Consider the following 21,907-nt stretch of genomic DNA (forward strand, 5'->3'; position numbering starts at 1 on the left):
GGAAGAAAGAGGAAGGAGGGAGAGGTGGGTTCGGAAAGAGGGAGAGGTGAGGTTCGGAGGAAGGAAAAAGGAAAGGGGTGAAGAGAGCTGGAGAGGAGGATGTGGGGATGATAGGAAAATGGAGGGGAAGGGAGGGAGGGCAGGGGGGAAGAAGAAGGGAAGTAAATGGAGGAATGAGAAGAGAGAGAAGGGAGACAAGAGGAGAGGAAAAGTGAGGGAGCGAGAGAGAAACGAGAGGAGGAGAGAGGGTGGTGATAGGGAAATGTGAGGGAGATAATGAGGAGGGAGACGGATAAGGGATGGGAAGGAAGAATGTCAACAGATAAGGAAGTGAAGGAGAGAGAGATTTTTTAAGTTGAGAGAAAAGGGAGGCTATGGAGGAAGGAACCAACCGTGACAAGGGACTAGAGAATAAAGTTAGCCTGTTCTTATATATTATGTGAGAGAGAGAGAGAGAGAGAGCCAGGGTAATGAGGAAGAGGAAATGAAGGTGAAAAGAGGATTTGAAAACTTACAAGACGAAGATGACAGGCGGGAGGACATTAGAGAGAGAAAGAAAGAAATGAATAAACAAGATCAAAAGAAAAGAAACAGAAGGAGAAGGGAGGGAGGAGGGGAATGCACAAGCTGTACAGAGAAAAAGACAGACAGACAGAGGGAGGATGAAATACGGAAAGAGAAAGAAAGACAGCGAGTGGTAGCGAGCAGAAATAAAAGAAGTGTGGAGTCTAAAGAGTAACATGCAGACTTGTACATCGAATATTCCAAAAAGTTTCGCATTCTAACATTTCGTACGCATGGCTTCCACTCCATACCCCGTCTTTCAGCAACTTTTCAACCTTTTCTTCATTCTTTTTTTTTTTTTTTTTTTTTTTTTTTTTAATTCCCGAGGTTTGTCATTCTCCAGTTTTCAAGTTTTTTTTTGCCCCCCCCATCCTCCCTCTCTCTCTCTCTCTCTCTCTCTCTCTCTCTCTCTCTCTCTCTCTCTCTCTCTCTCTCTCTCTCTCTCTCATTCATTCATTCATTTTATCATCTCTCTTCCTTTCTGTTATCTTTGTTATACCTCTCTCTTGTTGCTTTCTCTTCTAGTGCTGTCATTCCTTCATCCATTTCTCCCTCTCCACTTTCTTTCCTCTTCTGCCCTCTCCCTTCCACGATCATTATTCAAAATTTCTCTTCCATTCCTTCCACATTCCTTTTCTACCAGTTTGCTGCTCCACCTTATTCCCTCCTCCTCCTCCTCCTCCATTTTCACCATGCCACTATTCTCCTCTTCCTCCCTTCAGTCACTGTCATCATCATCATCATCATCATTAGCTTCCTCCTCCTCCTCCTCCATTGTCTCCTCCACCACCACCCGTCATCATCATCATCATCATCATCTTTCCCCTCCAGTGCCTTTGCCCTACTTCTCATCCTGCTCATCTGCCATTGCCTCTACCCCCACCCCACCCCCTGATGGGCGGAGTACACTGCAGCCGCCCTCTTGTGACCCGACCTGACCCCACCACCGATCAGCCTCTTCTGACCCACTTCCTGCACGGTATTTCACTAGATCACTCGCCCTGTTTTTAGGTTTCTTTCCTTTTATCGTCTTGAACCATTTGACTCCCGGGCTTTCTATCGTCTTGAGAAAAGTACGAAGAAACCAGACCTATCCTAACCTAATCAAACCTAACCTAACCTGTCCTATCCTATCCTAACCTAACCAAACTTCACCTAATCAAACCTTACCTCACCTCACCTAACTTAACCTAACCTAAACTAGGATTCCCGGTGCTAGAATGAGGTGTGGATGAGTGTGTGGCCCATTTTACAGGACATGCACGTGGGTATTGGCGTTCTTTTATGCTCTCTCATTCTGTGTTTTTAAGTCCTTTCCTCCTTTTTTTTTTAAATTAGGGTAGTGAGGATTGTATGAAAAGTGCTGATTTATTTATTTATCTGTCTGTCTATCTATCTATCTATTTCTATCTATCTGTGTATCTATATCTACTGTATATTTATCTATTTATCTCTCTTACGTAAGTCTGTATACGATATACTTAAGATAATTTCAAGTACAAGACAGAAGGGCACCCGGTAGAGTTCATAGGTTACATCCGCTTGGCTGAGGTCGACCTTGGAAGATGTTATGGTGCCTTGAGAGAAATTATTGTCTTGGGAGAAATTATTGTGTCTTGGAAGAAATTATTGTCTTGGAAAGAAATTATTATTGTCTTGGAAGAAGTTATTGTGTCTCGCAAGTAATTATTGTCTTGGAAGAAATTTTTGTGTCTTGGAAGAAATTATTGTCTTGGAAGAAATTATTGTGTCGTGGAAGAATTATTGTCTTGGAAGAAATTATTGTCTTGCAAGAACTTATTGTCTTGCAAGAAATTATTGTGTCTCGGAAGAATTATTGTCTTGGAAGAAATTATTGTCATGGAAGAAATTATTGTCTTGGGAGAAATGCTTGTCTTGGAAGAAATTATTGTGGCTAATCATCATATATCCCACATCGTCTTAGAAGCCTGTACTCCTTCATTTGGCGAAAGCAGAACTACAATATGGCCTTGTAACGTGACGAACTTTGGCCAGATCTAGTTTGTCCTTCGTTCAGACAGAGACAGACAAACAGACAATAGACAGACAGGCAGGCAGGCAGACAGACAGCAGACAAGGATGAAAGCCTAACCTTTGTCACGTTGGTTGGCGGATGTACTTAAGATATAATGTGTATAATTGCAATAGTTATTTTTGCGCTTTTGTAATACGTGGGAATCCTGTGTGTGTGTGTGTGTGTGTGTGTGTGTGTGTGTGTGTGAGAGAGAGAGAGAGAGAGAGAGAGAGAGAGAGATTTGTTCTTGCTTTAGTCAGTGTGGTACGGTTGGTGGATTCTGAGGTTTGAGTGACGAGTGATTATTTCCAAAAAGAAAGAACCAATGACTGATGCCTATAAATGTTATCCTTGTTCCGATGAAGGTGAACAGGAGAAAGCCAAGATCAGATCCGTCCATTTCTTTGAAAGAAGATTTATAAGGCTCAAATAAAGGGAATAAGAGTGAGAGAGACTGTTTTAGATTATTCCTGGTGTACGTAGGGAGAGAGAGAGCACACTTTAAGGCTTGCAGTAGAGAGTTAGAGATGGAATCCATTTTTATTTATAATTTCGTCATTCTTATTTGTTATAGTAGGGAAGAAGGACGATGATAATGATGATGATGGTGGTGGTGGTGGTAGTAGAAGTGATGATGATGATAATAATGATGATGGTGGTGGTGGTGGTGGTAGTAGAAGTGATGATGATGATGATGATAATGATGATGGTGGTGGTGGTGGTGGTAGTAGAAGTGATGATGATGATAATAATGATGATGGTGGTGGTGGTGGTAGTAGAAGTGATGATAATGATGGTGGTGGTGGTGGTGGTGGTAGTAGAAGTGATGATGATCATAATAATGATGATGGTGGTGGTGGTGGTAGTAGAAGTGATGATGATGATAATGATGATGGTGGTGGTGGTGGTGGTGGTAGTAGAAGTGATGATGATGATAATAATGATGATGGTGGTGGTGGTGGTGGTAGTAGAAGTGATGATGATGATAATGATGATGATGGTGGTGGTGGTGGTAGTAGAAGTGATGATGATGATAATAATGATGATGGTGGTGGTGGTGGTAGTAGAAGTGATGATGATGATGATAGTAATGATGATAGTGGTAGGACTTTCACAAAAGAACACACACACAATAAGTAGAGAGTAACGTGTCTTTGCGGGGTTGTATATGTAATAGGGAAGGTCCAGTCTCCCCTGATCTCCGCCCGCCTTATAGAAAATCTGTTGTCATAGCAGACTTACTGGGGGACCTCGCCGTGAGCCAGCCTTGTGTGTGTGTGTGTGTGTGTGTGTGTGTACTCTCTCCCTTACTCCCTTTGTTACCGCTACTTCCTCCCTCCCTTTGTTCCTCTCTCCCTGTGTACTCTCCCTTCTTCCTCTTCCCCTCTCCCTCTGAACTCCCTCCCTCCCTCCCTTCACCCAGCTGTCTCTCAATTACAGGTAGGCTAATGAAGGACCCACACCTGCCCCCACCATTCCCACACCTGCCCTCCCTTTCCCACGGCCCTCCTCACTCCCCCTGGCTTGTGGGAAGGGAGAAGGAAAGGAAAAGGGAATGGGAAGGGATTGGAAAGGGAGAAGGGAGTGTGAAGGAAATGAGGAAAGTGCAGAGGGAGGAGGAGAGGAATTAAAAAGGGGAGGAAGGGAAGTGAGGGAGAAGGTAATTGGAAAGGAGCAGGAAATGAGTGAGTAGTGGAAATGAAGTTAAGAGAGTGAGAAGAGAGGTGGGAAGGGAATGAGGTGAGAATCGGAGAGAAATAGGAAAGGATAAAAGAAGTGAGAGAGGAATGAAGGGGGTGGGAAGGGAATAAGAGGAAAAAAAAGAAAAGGGAGTGGGAAGGAAGAAAAGAGAATTGAGAGGGTGATTGAAAGGATATGATAGGGAGAAAATAAATAGGAATAAAGGAGAATGAGAGGGAGAAAAGGGAATAAAGAGGAAAGAAGATGGAGAAAAGAAAAGGGACGAGGGGAAAGAAGAAGGAGAAAAAAGGTGAAGAGGGGAAAGAAGAGAGAGAAAAAAGAGGTGACTAGGAGAAGGAGATAAGAAGTGAGTGGAAAGGAGAGGGAGGAAATAAAAAGGGAGTAGAGGGGAAAAGGGAGAGGGAGACTATCCAAACAGACCTTGTGCTGTCACCCTTCTCCCTATTCCACCTCACTGTCTCCCTCACGCTTTCAATTATTCACATTAAATCGGTGTTTCGTGTCTATTAGCTTAGCCTGGGGGAAGATAGGGAAGTGGGGGTGGGAGGGCGTGGGTGAGGGAAATGGGTGGATGGGGAGGGGAGAGGTGAAGGTTGGGACAGGAGGGGAGGAACCGTAGGGAGGATGGGGAGAAAGGGAGGGGAAAGAAAAGAGGGATGCGGGAACGAAAGGAAAGAGAAGGAAAGAAATGGGGAGATGTGAAGGTTGGGACAGGAGAGGAGGAACCGCAGGGAGGAGGGGGAGAAAGGAAGGGGAAAGGAAAGAGGGAGATGGAAAGGAAGGAGAGGGAAAGAAACTTGAGGAAGATGAAGAGAGGAAAAGAAAAATGATGGAGGAAGAAAGAGAGAGAAGATTGAGAAGGGAGGAGAGGAAAATGAAAGCAGGAGGGATGGAAGGGAGAAGGAAGAGATGGAGAGAAAGGTGGGAAGAATGAAGAAAAAATGGAAAGAGATGGGAAGGAAGAGAGAGAGGGAAGAAAGATGGAAGAGAGAAGGGAAAGTAGGAGGCATAAGAAAGAGAAGAAGAGACGTTGAGAGAAGACAAGGGGAAAATATGCAAAAATAAAGATAGAACTCTCTCTCTCTCTCTCTCTCTTATATCAAGGTCGCTACTGCTTCTTTGTATGTGTTATAGTTTCTTGAGTAATTATTATATTGTACAGTTGTAATTTTTGTGGTTCATTGTTGTACATATATTACTGTACATTGTGAGTTAGATACCTGCAGTTGTATTATTATTATTATCATCATAATCATCATTACTACTACTACTACTACCACCATTATTATTATTATTATTATTATTATTATTATTATATCCTTTAACTTGACATTGCATTGACGTTTTAGCGGTTACATAATGCAGCATAACATTGACTTAAGACTGATGTTATTAATGTTCTTGTAATTGAAGAAACATGCCAGTGAAAAGTGTAGATCAGTTTGTGTGTGTGTGTGTGATTTTTTGTTTCAGTCAGTGTTTATTTTTGTTTTTAATCCATTTATTTAACATTACTTCCTTTTCTAGGATATGGATTTCCTTCTTTCTTTCTTTTACTTCTGTCCTTCCTTTCTTCTTTCCTTATTTCCTTCCTTCCTTCCCTTTTTCCTTCCTTGTCTTTCTTTCTTTCTTTCCATCCTTGCCTCCTTCCTTCCTTCCATCCTTCCTTCCTTAATCTCAGCTTGTCCTTAACTTCCATGTATTGTTAATAAAGCCTAATTACAGTAGCTGTTGTTGGAATACTTGTTGTTTATGTAGTAATAATTGTAAGAGTAAATATGTTGATGTTGTTGCTGTTGATGATGTTGATGTTATTGTTATTATTGCAACACTGGTAATTACTGCAGGACTAATATTGCAATTATGTGTCGTTGCAGGTGTTGTGGCTGGGGTGCAACATGGAGGGAGGGGGGCCGACTCCCCCTCCCCCCAGTTCTCCGCCTCCAGACCCCCCACGGAGTCCCCATCCAAACTTGTGAGTAACCCTGTGTGTGTGTGTTTATGTGTGTGTTTGCATATTTTTAACCTCAGTACCGTAGCGTCTTTCTGTAGTTTATTTATGCCCAGAGTAACCCTGTGTGTGTGTGTGTGTGCATATTTTTAACCTCAGTACCTTAGCGCCTTTCTATAGTTTATGCTACCTCCAGACAATTTTGGTCATCTTAAAATATGCTCCTCGTACTGAAGGGGTTAATTAAGTCTATATATCCCCTCAGGTTGAAATATCTCACCCTTTCCTCCCTTTATCTCCCTTTTTTTCCCTCCTCTTGTTTCTGTTTTCCTTTGCTTCCTTTTTCTCCTCTCTTTCCCCCTCCTCTCATCTCTCCCTTCCCCTTTCCCTCATCCCTCTTGTCCCCCTCCTCTCCTCCGTCTCCTTCCACTCCATTCGTATTCTCCTTCTCTCCCTATCCTCTTATTTCCTCCCTCCCTCCCCCACCTTTTCCTCCCTAATCTCCCTCCTTTTATACCCCCTTCCCCTCCTCATTCTCAACCCTTTCCCCTCCTTTTCATATTCTCACTCCCTCTCCTCTCGTCCTCCTATTTTCTCTCCCTTCTCGTCCCCTTTCCTCTCGTTGTCTTTTCATTTCCTCCTTCCATCCCTCCCCTTGGCTATTTTCTTCCATCTCTCCCCCACCAATATTCCCTCTCTCCCTCTTCATCCCCTCCCATCTTGCTCCTCTCCATGTATTTTCCCCCTCCCCTTCCTCCTACGGGTATTTTCTTCGTCCTTCCCCTCCGGTTTTCCTCAGTCCCCCTTTGAGCGCTGTGTGGCCTCATAGAAAACGCGTCACCTTAAAGAACACGGGGGTGGGTTGATGATGGCTGATGACTTTCGATTGATGTCAAGGATACGAGGGGTGTATGAGAGAGAGAGAGAGAGAGAGACGTAGCGGGTATAACCAAATACTTGGACTATTTTGCATATGGAAATCTTAATACCCCCAAAACTCTCTCTCTCTCTCTCTCTCTCTCTCTCTCTCTCTCTCTCTCTCTCTCTCTCCAAACGATTTTATTCCTGACCTCTAATTTTGAAAGGGATAATGAAGTCTGGACCCCCCCATTCCAAAAATTGTACCATGAGCTGAAAAAAAAATCGTCAAAAATAGGAATAATATAATGAGGGTAAAAAAAAAAAAAGTGGGTTTGTCATATATATATATTTTTTCTTTTAACCCCTTCAGTGTGATATCATTTGGAAGTTATTTTTGTCCGTATGTCTGTTTGTCTTTGTCTGCTTGTCTTCGTATGTCTGTATGTCTGACTCTCTGTTTATATGCGTGTGTCTAGATCTATCAGCCCACCTACCTGTCTATCTATCAGTAATTGTCTGTCTGTCTGTCAGTCTATTTCTGTCTATCTATATGACTGGTGTGCTTGTTTTTTGACCTCACAGTCCACCTTACTTTTTCTGTCTTTAAAAAAATCGCTTGGGGGGATATTTCAGGAGGGTGGGGCAAAATGGAGAGAGAGAGAGAGAGAGGTAAAAGGATGGAGAGAAGAAAGTTAGAAAGGAAAAGGAGGGAGAGAAGAAAGTTAAAAAGGAAAAGGAGGGAGAGAAGGGAGAATGAAGACAATAAGAGGGAAGAAAGACTGAAGAACAAGATGGATGATAGAAGAGGTTTCAGAGGTGTGTGTGTAATAGTGCTTGTGGCAAGGGTGTGTTCCTGGGTGAGTGCGTTCGTGCGTGCCTTTTTGAGTATGTGTGTGTGTGTGTGCAGCAGATAGAGTATACCTTCTGTGTACTAATTCCTTGGTGTACAGGATGTGTATGTATGCTATGTATGTATGTACCTGTTTGTGTATGCGTTCGTGATTTTGTATGCATGGCTGTGTGTACTGTATCCTTGGTTTTGTGTGTGTGTGTGTGTAGGTAAGGCTGTGTGTATACATTTTTGGGGTGCTTGCCATGTACGCGTGCTCTTGCGTGAAATAATGTTGCACGCTCACGTTCACTCCGACAGGTGTGCCTGTGTGTGTACATGTGTGCGTTTTTTGATGTGTGTGGGTGTGGTGAGGTTTACAGGGTATTGACTGCTCGTGATTTTTTATGACAGAGAGAGAGAGAGAAACGGGGGGGGGGGCTTTGATTGTCAGGTGTATGTGCATGAAAGCGTCAGTTGTGTGTGTGTGTGTGTTGTATGTATATGTATGTATGTGGGTAGCAATTTCCTGTATTTGTTATGTGTACCAAGAATGACCTTCAACTTTTCTATAGCAAACCCTGAAACAGCATACCGAGAGTCAGTATGAAACACACACACTCTCTCTCTCTCTCTCTCTCTCTCTCTCTCTTTAGTAAAAGGGGCTGAAGCTCTGTATTAACTCTATATAATATTGTACTTTTCCCCCCAGACGATTTCTTGCAGCGTAGAGGGGGTTTCGTGTTTGTGTGTTTGTTGAACCAGTACAGGGAAGGCTTAAGTTACATAGTGGCACCCTTGACTTCCCTTCTCGTATATCTCTCTCTCTTTCTCTTATGTCTGGCACCCTTCGCTCTGTGTGTGTGTGTGTGTGTATATATATATATATATATATATATATTTTTTTTTCCTTCATTCTTTTTTCCAATATCACGTTCTTACTCTTCCACTTTTTTGTCTCTACTCCCCAAACTTCCATTTTTTTTTTTTTTCCAGTTACGGTACTCATATTTTTTTCATTTCGTCCTTGATCTGCCTTGTTTATGCCTTAGCCTGGTTCCTCGTAATGGTATATCTCTGTCTTTACCTAGTACCCCCTTCTCCATTACCTATATATAGACCTTGACTCCCCCCCCCTCTCTCTCTCTCTCTCTCTCTCTCACACACACACACACACACACACACACACACACACACATTACAAAAGTGTGTGTAGGGCTTATTGTCATTAGGGCAGGTGACATGCTGATGCCCCACACCTGTGTTTTCCCCTCTGCCTGATCCACTCACACACACGGGGGACACGCGCGGGGGAAATGGGGTGGAAATGGGAGAAATAGAGGGGAAATGGGGTGAAACGGGAGATGGCCTAGGGGAAATGTGCTGAGAAAGAGGGTGAAATGGGAGAGGACGTGGGGGAAATATTCTGGGAAATAGAGGGTGAAATAGGAGAGGACGTAGGGGAAATGTGATGGGGAAATTAGGGATATAGGAGAGGAAATGAGGGTGAAATGGGAGGAGTGGGGGAAATGTGACGGGAAATGAGGGTGAAATAGGAGGGGAAATGGGATGAAATGGGCAGGATGAGGTAAGATTCGGGAAATATAAGAGAGGAAATGAGGAAAGGTAAGGGAAAGAGGGGAAGGAGTATGGGGGAAACGGAGTAAGATACGATAGAGAGAGAGAGAGAGAGATGGGGGGATTATGGAAGGATGATAAGGGTAAGAAGGGAAGTGGGGGAAAGAGGAAAGGTTAGGGTAAAGAAGGGAGGGAGAGAGAGAGGGAAGAGGGAGGGAGGGAGAGGGAGTGTATGGGTGATATAGGGTGGAGGTAAGTGATTCTGATGGCTGGAGGAGGGAGGGAGGGAGAATGATGGAGGAGGGAGAGAAGAAAAGGAGGAAAGAAGGAAGGGAGAATATAAAGGGAGACGGGAGGAAAAGAAGGAAAGTGGGAGAGAGAATGAAGGAGAGAAAGTAGAGGCCAGGGAAGGAAGAAGGGAGGGAGGAAGGATGAGGAGGGGAGGGAGTAGAGGAGGAGGCGTAGGCAGAGAGGGAGGAAGGAAGCAACAGGGTACATGGAGAGAGAGAGAGAGAGAGAGAAAGGGAGAACAGGGTAGAAGGTGAAAATGGACAGGGTATGCAAGAGAGAAAGGGAGATAAGGGATAGGAAGAAGGGAGGAAACAAGAAGGAATTGAGGAGGGAGAAAAAATGGAACAGGGAGGAATGAGAGAGAGGGGAGGACTCGAGAAAAGAGAAGAGAGAGGGAGGGAGGGAGAAAGAGAGAAATGGAGGGAGAGAGAACATCAGTATGCATTACCCTTGCTGGGGTTGGGAACGATCATGACACGATTTGCCTGTATCCTGCCCTTAGCCCCCTTAAATCACCCTTTAGCCCCCCTTAGAACACCCCTTAGTCCCCCTTGCATCACCCCTTAGGTCACCCTTTAGCCCCCCTTAGATCACCCCTTATTCCCCTGAGTCCCCCTTAGATCACCCTTTAGCCCCCCCTTAGATCACCCTTTAGCCCCCCCCTTAGATCACCCTTTAGCCCCCCCCCCTTAGATCACCCTTTAGCCCCCCTTGGATCCCCCCTTAGATCACCTCTTAGCGCCCTTAGAACACCCCTTATCCCTCTTTAGATCACCTCTCTCTCTCTCTCTCTCTCTCTGCTTTTGTAATAACATTTTTTTCTTGCTTGTTTTTTATTCATGTTTATTCATTGTGGCGGCTGTTTTCTTTTTTACTGCCTCTGTCGAAATTGCTCCCTTTCTCTTTCTCTCAACCCCCCCCCCCCTCTCTCTCTCTTTGTCTGTGTATATCTCTGTTCATGTATAAGTGTTTCTGTCTGTCTTTCTGTCTATATATGCCTGTCTATGTGTTTATTTTTTGGTTTATTTTGTGTGTGTGCGGGTGTCCGTAATACTTAGTCTCTCTTCGTATGACTGTAATGACAAACCTTAAGTACTTTCATTACAATTTGTCAAGAAACGTGCGCTTTTAACTACTGTTTGGTGTGGCATTTAACTTGACAATTACCTCATCATATTACCTTTTATTTTACTACGATCATTTATTATTATTATTATTATTATTATTATTATTTGGGGGGATGAAGGACGGATTTAAGACGATAGCAAGAAGGAAATAAGAGGCTGTCGGTCTGAAAGGGTTAATGTATATATATTTTAAGCAGTCTTCATTCTCTCCTGAAGTCTTAGGATAGAGACAAAAATGAAGCGATAAGAACAGACGATGTGGGAAGAGGTTTATCATTGTATCTATCAGTATCTGTGTCTGTCTGTATGTATGTGTCTCTCTATCTTTTTATCTGTCTAACAAATCGCCTCCCTGTTACTCTCGTCCTCGGGCTTCCCTCTCTCCACCTCATCACCACTCCCTCAGCCTCCCCTCCCTCTCCACCTCATCACACACGCTTTCCCAGTCACTCTTACTCACTGCCACGCCGTAATAGTGTTTAGAGGTGTTTATAACCCGTTCCCGTCACTCATCTGACACGCTTGGTTGAGTGTGAGTGTATAATGTAGGTGAAAAAACGTGCATAACAATTTTAGCGGTACATGACAGCGCTTTTAGTACATCGAAGGGGATTATTATTATTATTATTATTTATTTTATTTTATTTTTTTTTTGACACTAGTACAGTAATATGTATGTCCATGCATGCCAGAATCAAGCCATCAGTGTTCCAGATACGGAGTACATAGGAAAGCGAACAACAGACCTGTTTGTCTTGCGAGAGAGAGAGAGAGAGAGAGAGAGAGAGAGTAGAAAGATGGCTGAGGGTGAGAATTAGGATAAAAGTGTAGAGAAGCTGAGTATTAGGGTGAGAACAAGAGTAGAAGTGAGGAAAATGTGAAAAAAGAGATGATAAGGGTGAAATCTGGAAAAATGAGATGAAGGTGGAGGATGAGAAGGTGAGGGGGGGGGGGCGATGTAGAGGATAAGAGAAGGGAGTGAGATAGTAGATATATATAAGGAATGTGTAGTGATGGGTGAGGGTGTGGGTAGGGGGATGTAGGAGAGGGTGGTGGTGAGGGTGAGGGGATAATGTAGAAGAAGTTGGGGGTGGGGTGAGGGAGAGGGGGGGTGAATTAGATAAGGGTGAGGGTGGGGGAATGAGGATAATAGATAGAAAAGAATGTAGAGTGGTGGGTGAAGGTGAGGGTGTAGGGGTGGGGGGATGAGGGTGAGGGTGGGTGAGTGATCCTGTTACAGACAAGGTGTGAGGAGGTCAAGGCAGGGCAGGGCAGGGGGGGAGGGAGGGGTGACAGGGAAGGGAGGGGCCTATCACCACTATCACCAGCTGTACGGTATCACCACCTCTGGCACCACTGCCACTTATCCAATCACCACCTTTATCACCACGGCCACTATTATTATCCTATCACCACCTCCACTGCCATTATGATATCACCACTATCACCATCACCACTGCCTGCATTATCACCATCATCACTACCTGCATTATCACCACATTCATCACCACTTCCCCTCTCATTACTACTATTGTCACTATCATAATCACTTGTCATTTGTTATCACCATTACTATCAATAACACCACTTCCTTTATCACCATTATTATCACCACTACCGCTACCAGCACTTATCACCACCTCATCTGTCACCACAACCACCCTGTCAACCTTCACTTCTAGACACCATAACTCTTACAACAACAACAACAGCAACTACTACCATTGCCACCACACCACCACCACAATCATCAATACTCCCAATCTCACTCGATTTTTCATTTTCCCTTTTTTTCCCCCCTCATCCAAACTCGTCTTTGAGGGCTGTGGATCAAGGACTATTGAAATATATACAGTATGTGTTATTTTTTCACCCCCTCTCCTCGCTTTTCCTTTCCCGCCCCTGAAAATGGCGCAAAATAGGAGTACGACCAAAAACAAAACACGAAAAAAACAGCTATTATGAAAAAGTGCTTTGTCATTCTGTACATGTGAAAGAGGATTTTTTTTTTTTTTTTTTTTTTTCAATTGTTTTTATTTTTATTTTTTTTTTTTTTTTTTTGTCAGTGTTTTGTCTTCATTTGTATTGCGTGGGTATGATCAATGGAAAATTAGTCTGTATGGTTGTTTATGATGAGAATACTTTTTGCACCCTAAATTGTTTTCATTGCTTGTGTGTGTGTGTGTGTGTGAGAGAGAGAGAGAGAGAGAATCAGCCTTGCTGAACATCCCGTCAAAAATATACCGGTATGTATCTTCATCCGGTTATGCCCATTGTGATAAATTTGGCTTTATTCCTGTTGGCTATGAAGATTGTGTGTGTGTGTGTGTTATTTACTGAGCACATAACACTTAATAATCTTCACGTGTGTTACTATTGGAAACTACAGATGTCAGTTTCATGCAAGTCAATATTAAGCTGCAACAGTGGATGAAATGCAGCGCGTCTTAAATGCAAGCGAAAATACGACTTAAAAATGGTGATTAATGTATTTTTGTCTTCATTTCAGAGTATATTCTTGAAGTTCAATCGCAAGGGTAGTAAGGGAAGCAAAAAGAGTGGAGCAGGAGACAGGTATGAGCACTTTTTTTCTTTTTTTCGAATTTTAATCACATTTGCCCTTAGTCCCTTTTATTGTAAGGTCATTTAGTTAAGAAATAGGGTCTGTGTTTTATGGATTCTTATGTGCTGTGGCTATAGATTGATTGATAGTACTGAATGTCACTGGTAGGTTATAGGTTGCCGTATTACCGTCATAATTTTATATATAGTTAGACTCATTTTGACAGTGATAGTTGCATTGTGGGATGCTTTTGTAATAAAGATACTGAAGGATGTTTGATTTTTATTTGGCAGGTGAGTAGATTGTGATAATTGCTTAGTTGAAGTAATCTTATGTACTGTGTGTGTGTGTGTGTAAGTAGTTTATGTTGTTAAGTGGTAAAGATTCATGAAGAATTAGTGTAAATTTACGGTACCAAAGGCCATACCACATTGAGTACACCGCGTCTCGGCCGATCAGCGAAGTTAAGCATCGTTGGGTCTGGTTAGTACTTGGATGGGTGACCGCCTGGGAACACCAGATGCTGTTGGCATAACGTTCTCCCTACGTGTTAAGTGAGGCTGGTGGAGGATTAGTGCCCCTCGCTGTAAAACAATTAACTCTAAGCCCTTGGCCACCCCGTTTGGGATACATGGCGTCTGGCAATGAATGAATGAAAATTTGTTTTGTTGATGTAGTTGTCAATGGATGGTAGGATATTGAATTACGAGATAAGTAATTGATGGTGAAATTATCAGAGGTATATGTTACTTCCTTCACTTAACTTTTCAGGAATTTTCAACCCTTGTCAACCTATCTTCTGCAGCTCAGTGACAGAATAAGAATGCCACAGCTCTACATTCATTTATAGCACTTTTTTGTGACTAGCACCATATTCTAGCACTGCCTCTTGTTACAGCTTAGCATTTATGGTGGAGGATTTTTTATATACACCTAGTTAAAGGGAAAGGAATATAGTTGTTGTAGATGTATGTAATGAAAATGAAGGTGTATGCGTTAAATGTGGTAATTGACATGGATATTAATGGTTACAACAAAGTTGGAGATAAAAGGAACAGAGTATGGCATAGTTGTAGCTGTGTGTAATGTAAATAAAGATGTATGTGTTGAATGTGGTAATTAACATGAATACTAACAGTTATAGCGAGGGTGGAGATGGCGGGTCCCCAGGTCTCACTGCGCATGAACCTCTGCCGTCCTCACCATGCCTCCCACCCCTCCACAACTCTCCTGCCTCACCACACACACTGCGGTAAGTTTGCTGCAGAGGGACACAAATTAAGCATTATTCTGGTATGAAGTTCAGGTTATTGGATCAAACAGTTTTAAAGTATTACAAGAAATTCAGGTATGTCGTTTAAGTAACAACGGTGTTAAAGTAATAGCTTGAATTAGTATGGATCAATAAAGACTGTTGCTGTTTGATAAAGTCCGATTATTGTTGGTCAGGCATAAGACATTTGAGTATTTCAATATTAACTGTTTTCAGGGTCAAAGAAAGGGTATGGGGATTGGTTGGAGGGTGTACTTTATAGTGTGATTATCTCTGAAAATACCAGTACCGTGTGTTGCCAATACTGTGCATGTAACGTGTCATAAGATCATTGGTAGAACAGTGGTACAAGTCAGTAAAGCATGGTGTAAATCAGCAGTCATTGATGTCTCCTTTGTTCCTGTATTGGGGGGATAGAGTTGAAATGGTCATGGTCTTTCTTTTTGTGTGGGGTGGGGGACGGGGAGGGTAATTTCTGTCAGTGTAGTTATGGGTCTGAAATATATGGCACCCAGTGTACTGATTTCCATACCGCTGAGTTTTTATGACTTATATACAGGCAGTGTTCATTCATAGTTTGAGTGAGTGCAGGGAAAACATTTACTTCTAACTGACAGCAAATCAGCATGCATTTGATTTCAGTTAGTTTTAGATAATTTTACTAAGCAGAATAGAAGCCTTGAGCACCAACAGTGTTTATAATGATCACAGTTTATGCTTTGGCCTGGAATTAAAGAACTTCCTAACTTATTCTGGCTTACAGCGGCATGTTGTTCAGCCTTCAATAAACTTCAGTCAATAGGTTAACCCCTGAATTATGTCAGTCTTTTAAATTACCATCAAACAAAAAGCCAGTGGTGTTTGAGTCAAGTTGTGTATTGTAAATGTACAGTATTGTAAGAGCTCATGTGGTGCTGGGGAGAAATGCCTTCACATGATGGCTGTGATGTAACCAGGCAGATCTGTTGCCATTAGACAGACTTGCCTCACCTCCCTCCCTATCCCCTGAAAGAAGGGTGGTGAACTGCAGAAAAATAGTAACTTTAGCCTGCAGTCCACTGGATTCACATTCATGTAAGTCAGGGGCCAGAGTAACAACAAGATCTCATTGTAATACAATATTGTATCACTCTTTGTCAGGTCAAGGCCCATGGAGAACCAGGATGAGACGAGGCGCACAGAGAATACACTCAAGATATGGATCATGGAGGCCAAGGGGATACCCAGCAAGAGGAAGTGAGCTGTTGTTTTTCTTTAGTTGACTTAATTATTGGCCTGATGAGAACTGCATGAAACTTATGCTCTTGTTGCCATTAACTCTCTATCTGCTGACATTTTTTTCATTCTTGCTGTTGCCAGATATTTTTATTCAGAGTGTGACTTCATGAATAAAGGACTAAATAGAGAGCAAATTGAGCAGCATGGAAAGCTGCCACCACATGATGAAAAACAAAACATGCAAGCATGTTAGAGCCTTTTTTAAACAAACAAACAATTTTGCAAAAACTTTTATTATATATAAAAGGCCATCAGATTGAAGGGGTTAACATATGGCTCCTCCTTGTGAAATGACAGGGTGACTGGGACAGAATAGCTTGCAGACTACTTTTCCTCCTCCACATTACCATGCAGTCTTTCAGAGTGTTCATACTATTTCAGTGTACTGATCCATTCCATAGCACTGCATATTAAAGCTCTAGTTTTTACTCAGGAATTATCATAAAAATTTCTGTTATTTATCCTTGTAGCTATTTGTAATAACAATTAAAATTTCTCTTGCCCACTGCTATTCTCATCTTACAGAAATAATTTGAGTAAAGTACAGTACTAAACAGAAGTTTTTGTTTTAGAATAGATCTTTGTAGTGAACAAGGTCATTATTCTCTTCATAATTGCAACAGTTCACATGGTAGAGGACATTACCGCAGTATTTTGTGAATCCTGAATTACAATCACCTGTCTCCTTCCCCTCAGGTATTTCTGTACCCTGAAGCTAAATGATGTACTCTATGGCCGCACATTCAGCAAGCAGACAACTGACCACTGCTTCTGGGGCGAGCACTTTGAATTGAATCTCCTACCAAAGGTTAGTACTGTAGCTTTGTCAATTTGTTTACTGTGTACTTGACTAAGGGTAAGAATGATGATAACAGCCAGCTCCATACTACTTCCTTAGGTTAAGGGGTCTGAAACAAGGCTAGCATAGTAGCTACAGAACATTTGGTCCTTGGATAACAGGGGGTTTCCCAGTATCAGGCAAACTCTCTTGGCATTAGTTATAGTAATGTAAATAAGATGTTATAGATTTGGTTAACTGAAGTCATTACAACCATTGGGTGACTGAAGGTTTCTTTGTGGCAAGTAAAATTTTCTGACATTAGCCAAAGTAAAGTGTCATTTGTTATTTGGGGATTGAGGGCAGCATACTGGCCTGCATCCCTGGTCCTGTTAGAACATATAGTTTAAGTATAATTCATTATTCTCACTCCAGAGTTATGAAGCCTTGGGTACCCACTCATCCAAGGGAGTAATATGGGACAAAATGTTAACATTAACAGCACCATTACTCATAGTCTTGTATAGTTTATACTTCTAGTGTTTATTAAAAGCTTTCCTAGATTTTAATTTACTGTACAATCCCCTGACTCCATTTACAGGTTACAAATATGACAGTGGAGCTGATGCGGGAGGGAGAGAAACGTGGAGGAACTAAGCGAATTGGCTGGGTGGAGATTCCCCTGCGCCCCACCTCACGACCCTGCCCCTCCCTTGAAGAGCAGTGGTACCCTGTGCGGGCAGATAAGCAAGAGAAGGAAGTGCCTTCTGTCAGGATTAAACACAAGTAGGTTTGGATATGGTTGGAAAGGGAGCATCATCATCATACCACCACCACCACCTTACTTATCACCAATTGATAGGGTGAATTTGCTTAAGATTGTGAGTTACTTAGACTTTGAGGTAACAGATACTGGTGAGGACAGTAACATTAGGTAGGGTTAACTCATTCACTGTGAGAAGATTTCTCCAAACAGAATGTAATCTTTAACATTGGAAATCAATCATTTCCTGTGGCACCCTCAGGGATGCATAGGGCCTCGATGAACTCACACCACCACATCCTATCTTGTGCTAACTCATCAAGATCTCCCCAACACTCATCTCCAGCTTCCCGTCTCATTGTCCTCACCCACGTCTCTTTTGGCCTTCCTCTACCTCTCCTACCACGTGCCACCCACCCTGGTGTACCTCGTACTATTCCCTGTCTCCTATACACATGTCCTAGCCACTTCCATCGTGAGAACCTAACATATTCATCGATCGCCTGCACTCCCATTATTTCTCTAATTCTACTATTTGGTATCCTTTCCCACCACTTAACTCCTAATATTCTTCTAAGTGCTTTATTTTCAAACACCAAGAATTTATTTTCCATAGTCACTGTGCTGTACCAAGACTCGTGTCCATAAATTAAGATACTCCTAACCATTACCTTATAAAGTTTGATTTTTGTATGCACAGAAAAATTGTTATTATTCCAAATATTTTTAAGCATTCCCATTGCCTGATTAGCCTTCTTTAACCTTTCCTCGAATTCAAAGTTCAAAGAACCATCCTTGGCTAAATAAGTACCTAAATATTTAAACCTATCAACTTGCTTTACAACCATACCTCCAATTACACATTCCTGCGCATTTTCCATATTCATATTGATTATTTCAGTTTTTCCACAATTAATAACCAAACCCACCTTGCGACCTTCACTCACCAAACAGTCCAACACTCTCTGCATCTCTTCTGGCCCATCACAAATCAAAACTGTATCATCTGCATAATCTAAATCCAAAAGTTTCCTGTTCTCTCCCCAAAGTATACCTGCACCGGTTTCTGTTCCAACGCGTTTCATAATGTAATCAATGACCAATATAAATAGTAAAGGCGATAGAACACCACCTTGAATTACTCCGGACTTGACTTCAAACGAATCACTCAGACAACCATCAACCATCACTTTACAAAATGTGTCCTCATGCATGTTCATAATGACCCTCACAAACTCCACTGGTATTCCATAATGTCTCATGATCTTCCCCATAGTCTCTCTCGAAACACTATCAAAAGCCTTTTCAAAATCAACAAAACAAAGACTTAACGGTACTCTCATTTCATTAACTTGCTGCATCAAATGCCTAACTATAAAGATCTGATCATTGCAACCACGTCCCTTTCTAAAACCAGCCTGTTCATCCCTCAGAATACCCTCAACCACCGGCTCCAACCTATTTAACAACACTCTACTGAAAACTTTCAAAGCTATCGGTGACAAAGAGATTCCCCTCCAATTACCACATTCACTCAGGTCTCCCTTCTTCGGGACTTTAACAATTACACCATTCTTCCAAACTGATGGTAGTAACCCCGTCACCCATATCTTATTGAATAGCTTGGTCAAGATCATTATTAATCTATCCCCCTCCACTTTAAACATTTCCGGAAATAAACCATCCCCCCCTGGTGCCTTATTATTCTTTAACTGTTTTACTGCTTTCTCCACTTCTGCAAGCCTCAACTCTCCTGTTTCTATATTTAAATCTTCCTGAGCAGATGGTATATCCTCTTCTGGTGGTATTGGTCTATTAAGAACTGTCTCAAAATGCTCTTTCCATCTATTTATAATATCTCCATCTTTGGTCAATAAATTTCCTTCCCTGTCTCTAACTGGTATTTCCTTGCGTTTACCTGCATTACCACTCAGTTCTCTAATCGATTCATATGCTATTCTTTGACTCTGTCCATCATTTTTGTTTATTAAGATTTCAGTCTCTGCAACCTTTTCATCCACACATCTTCTTTTATCTCTCCTAGCTAACCTTCTTACTTCTGAATTCAAACTCCAGTACGCAGCTCTTGCTAATTCAATCTCTCGTTCATCAACGCATTGCATCTCACTCCTCAATTTAGCCTCACCTCTCTTTTTTATCATATCCCACGTTTCCTCTGATATCCATTTCTTTCTCCTGAATCTGTGTCTCCTTCCAATCTTACATTCAGCAGTCTCATGCAAAACTTTTTTCGCATCCTCCCACATCTCATCTACACTTCTCTCCCCCTCTTCCAACGTTTCCAACACCAAAAACCTATTTCTGCATTCTAATCTGAATTCCTCCTTTTCTTCTCCTTCCCTTCTAAGCTTAACAATATCGTATCTACCAACACCAGATTTTTCCTTCTTCTGATTTTTAAGTTTAAACCTTATTTTTGCAGTGCCGAGTTGATGGTCACTACCAATATCCGCTCCCCGTTTAACATGAACATCTAGCAGAGAACTTCTATGCCTCCTACTGATAGCGATGTGATCAATCTGATTTTTATATTTTCCACACGGCGACACCCAAGTTGTCTTGTGTATATTGCAATGCTGAAAGAGTGTGCCCCTGATGACTAAGTCATTTGCTAGACAGAAGCTTCCAAACCTCACTCTGTTTTCACTCATCCTACTACCAACTCCCATCTTACCCATACATGCCTCAAATCCCTCATTTGAACAGCCCATTACTGCATTAAAGTCTCCAATGCAGATCAAAACATCATGTCTAGGTACCCTTCTTACTCCTTCTTGCAACTTTTCATAAAATGTGTCTTTCCTTTCATCGAGTGCATCATTAGTAGGTGCATAACACACAAACAGACTGATGTTGCCATGATTTGATTTAAACCGTGCGTATAACAATCGCTCATCTATAGGATCCCACTCACATAAAGCCTTATTTGCCTTACAACCCAGCAACAATCCTACTCCCTGATAATGCATTCCATCCTGTCGGCCATATATCAATAAACGTATACCATCCTCCAAATCCAACTTATCGACTCCGGTTAATCTAGTTTCTGTCAGAGCACAAATATCAAGTCCATAATTTTGAAAAACCTTCACTAACTCATCGATTTTACCGTCATGATTTAGCGTTCTCACATTCCAGTTACCAACTTTAATTGTATTTTTTGCATTAACAAAGGAATTAGATTGTAATTGAGGCAACCGTGAGATTCTTAGCACCCCCTGCCCATTTAAGGGCTGCACGGGACTGGGGGCCATTATTGTTCTTTCAGAGTCCATCAAGGTTTCTTTGGCTAACTTCCTGAACACCTCGCCATTGTGTTGCAGTCGCAGTAGGCAGCTAACTTGCCTGATTGCCCACACCCGAAAGACCCAGCTATGCTGTAGCCAGTCACGTGCCGGCATGCTTCCCAGCCATTTCACTCTCAAGGAGTTCCTCTGCCTGAGAAAGCAACCACCCCCCTGCTCCCGAGGGCTTTTGATCTGTGTAGGTAGAGGGCAATCACTCCCTCACTAGCCATATACAGTGTATAGGCTACACTCACCATAGTGTATAGGCTACACTCACCATTGGAAAAATAAGATAAAAGAGCATCATCATACTTGTGGGGTCAGAAGCAGACATCATTGGTCCCTTCAGTATGATGATGCAATGCTCTTCTTTTTATTCTTGCTGCTGCCATTCATCCCAAATCTAGCCTTCCCTGGAACATATTCTAATCCCTTAGACATGCAGATCTTTAATTTTGCTCTCCTGTGAACAGATTTCAGTGACACTAATCTTGCCTATCTGTGAACAGATTCCAGTCCCTCGACATCCTGCCACTACAGCAGTATGCACGGATGCGTTCATACCTTAAGGAGCGTGGCGTGGCCTTGTGTCAACTGCTTGAGCCAGCAGTGTGTGTGAGGGCTAAGGAAGACGTAGCCACTGCTCTCGTCCACATCACTCAGGCAGAGGGCAGGGCAGTACCATTCCTTGCTGACCTTGTATGTGCCGATGTACACCGAATAGGTAAGAATAGAGTTTTGTTCAGCACTTGTAATTTATCAAACTTTTAGGTGTACCTGGAGTTTCAGAGGATTCATTTGTAAATGAAGGGGTACATGACTGCTACTGTTTTTTTTTTTTTTTTTTTTTTTTTTTTTTTTTTTTTTTTTAATGCAAGGAAGATGGAAGAAAAGGCCAGTATGCATAGATTGTTGGTTACTTTTCTCTTCTTATATATTCTGAGAATATTTTTCAGATCACAGAGGTGATTGCACAGAATATTATAACAACACATTTGTAAGTGTTG

General features: G+C 42.2%; 1 protein-coding gene and 1 pseudogene across 1 annotated transcript in view; both read left to right on the forward strand.

Annotated features, from left to right (window-relative positions):
• Positions 1 to 21,907, forward strand: part of LOC145413489 (uncharacterized) — a 119,809-nt gene that overhangs the window by 84,840 nt on the left and 13,062 nt on the right. Inside the window, exons 3-9 of the mRNA XM_080283185.1 lie at positions 6,178 to 6,275; positions 13,447 to 13,511; positions 14,639 to 14,752; positions 15,914 to 16,009; positions 16,748 to 16,859; positions 17,431 to 17,615; positions 21,410 to 21,624. Of these exons, the coding sequence (XP_080139311.1) occupies positions 6,178 to 6,275; positions 13,447 to 13,511; positions 14,639 to 14,752; positions 15,914 to 16,009; positions 16,748 to 16,859; positions 17,431 to 17,615; positions 21,410 to 21,624 (885 nt within the window). The remainder of the gene's footprint in view (positions 1 to 6,177; positions 6,276 to 13,446; positions 13,512 to 14,638; positions 14,753 to 15,913; positions 16,010 to 16,747; positions 16,860 to 17,430; positions 17,616 to 21,409; positions 21,625 to 21,907) is intronic.
• Positions 13,914 to 14,032, forward strand: LOC145413584 (5S ribosomal RNA; annotated as a pseudogene).

Source organism: Coenobita brevimanus, chromosome 96, assembly GCF_032717465.1.
Source record: "Coenobita brevimanus isolate Jiangsu-jjx chromosome 96, ASM3271746v2, whole genome shotgun sequence".
NCBI lineage: Eukaryota > Metazoa > Arthropoda > Malacostraca > Decapoda > Coenobitidae > Coenobita > Coenobita brevimanus.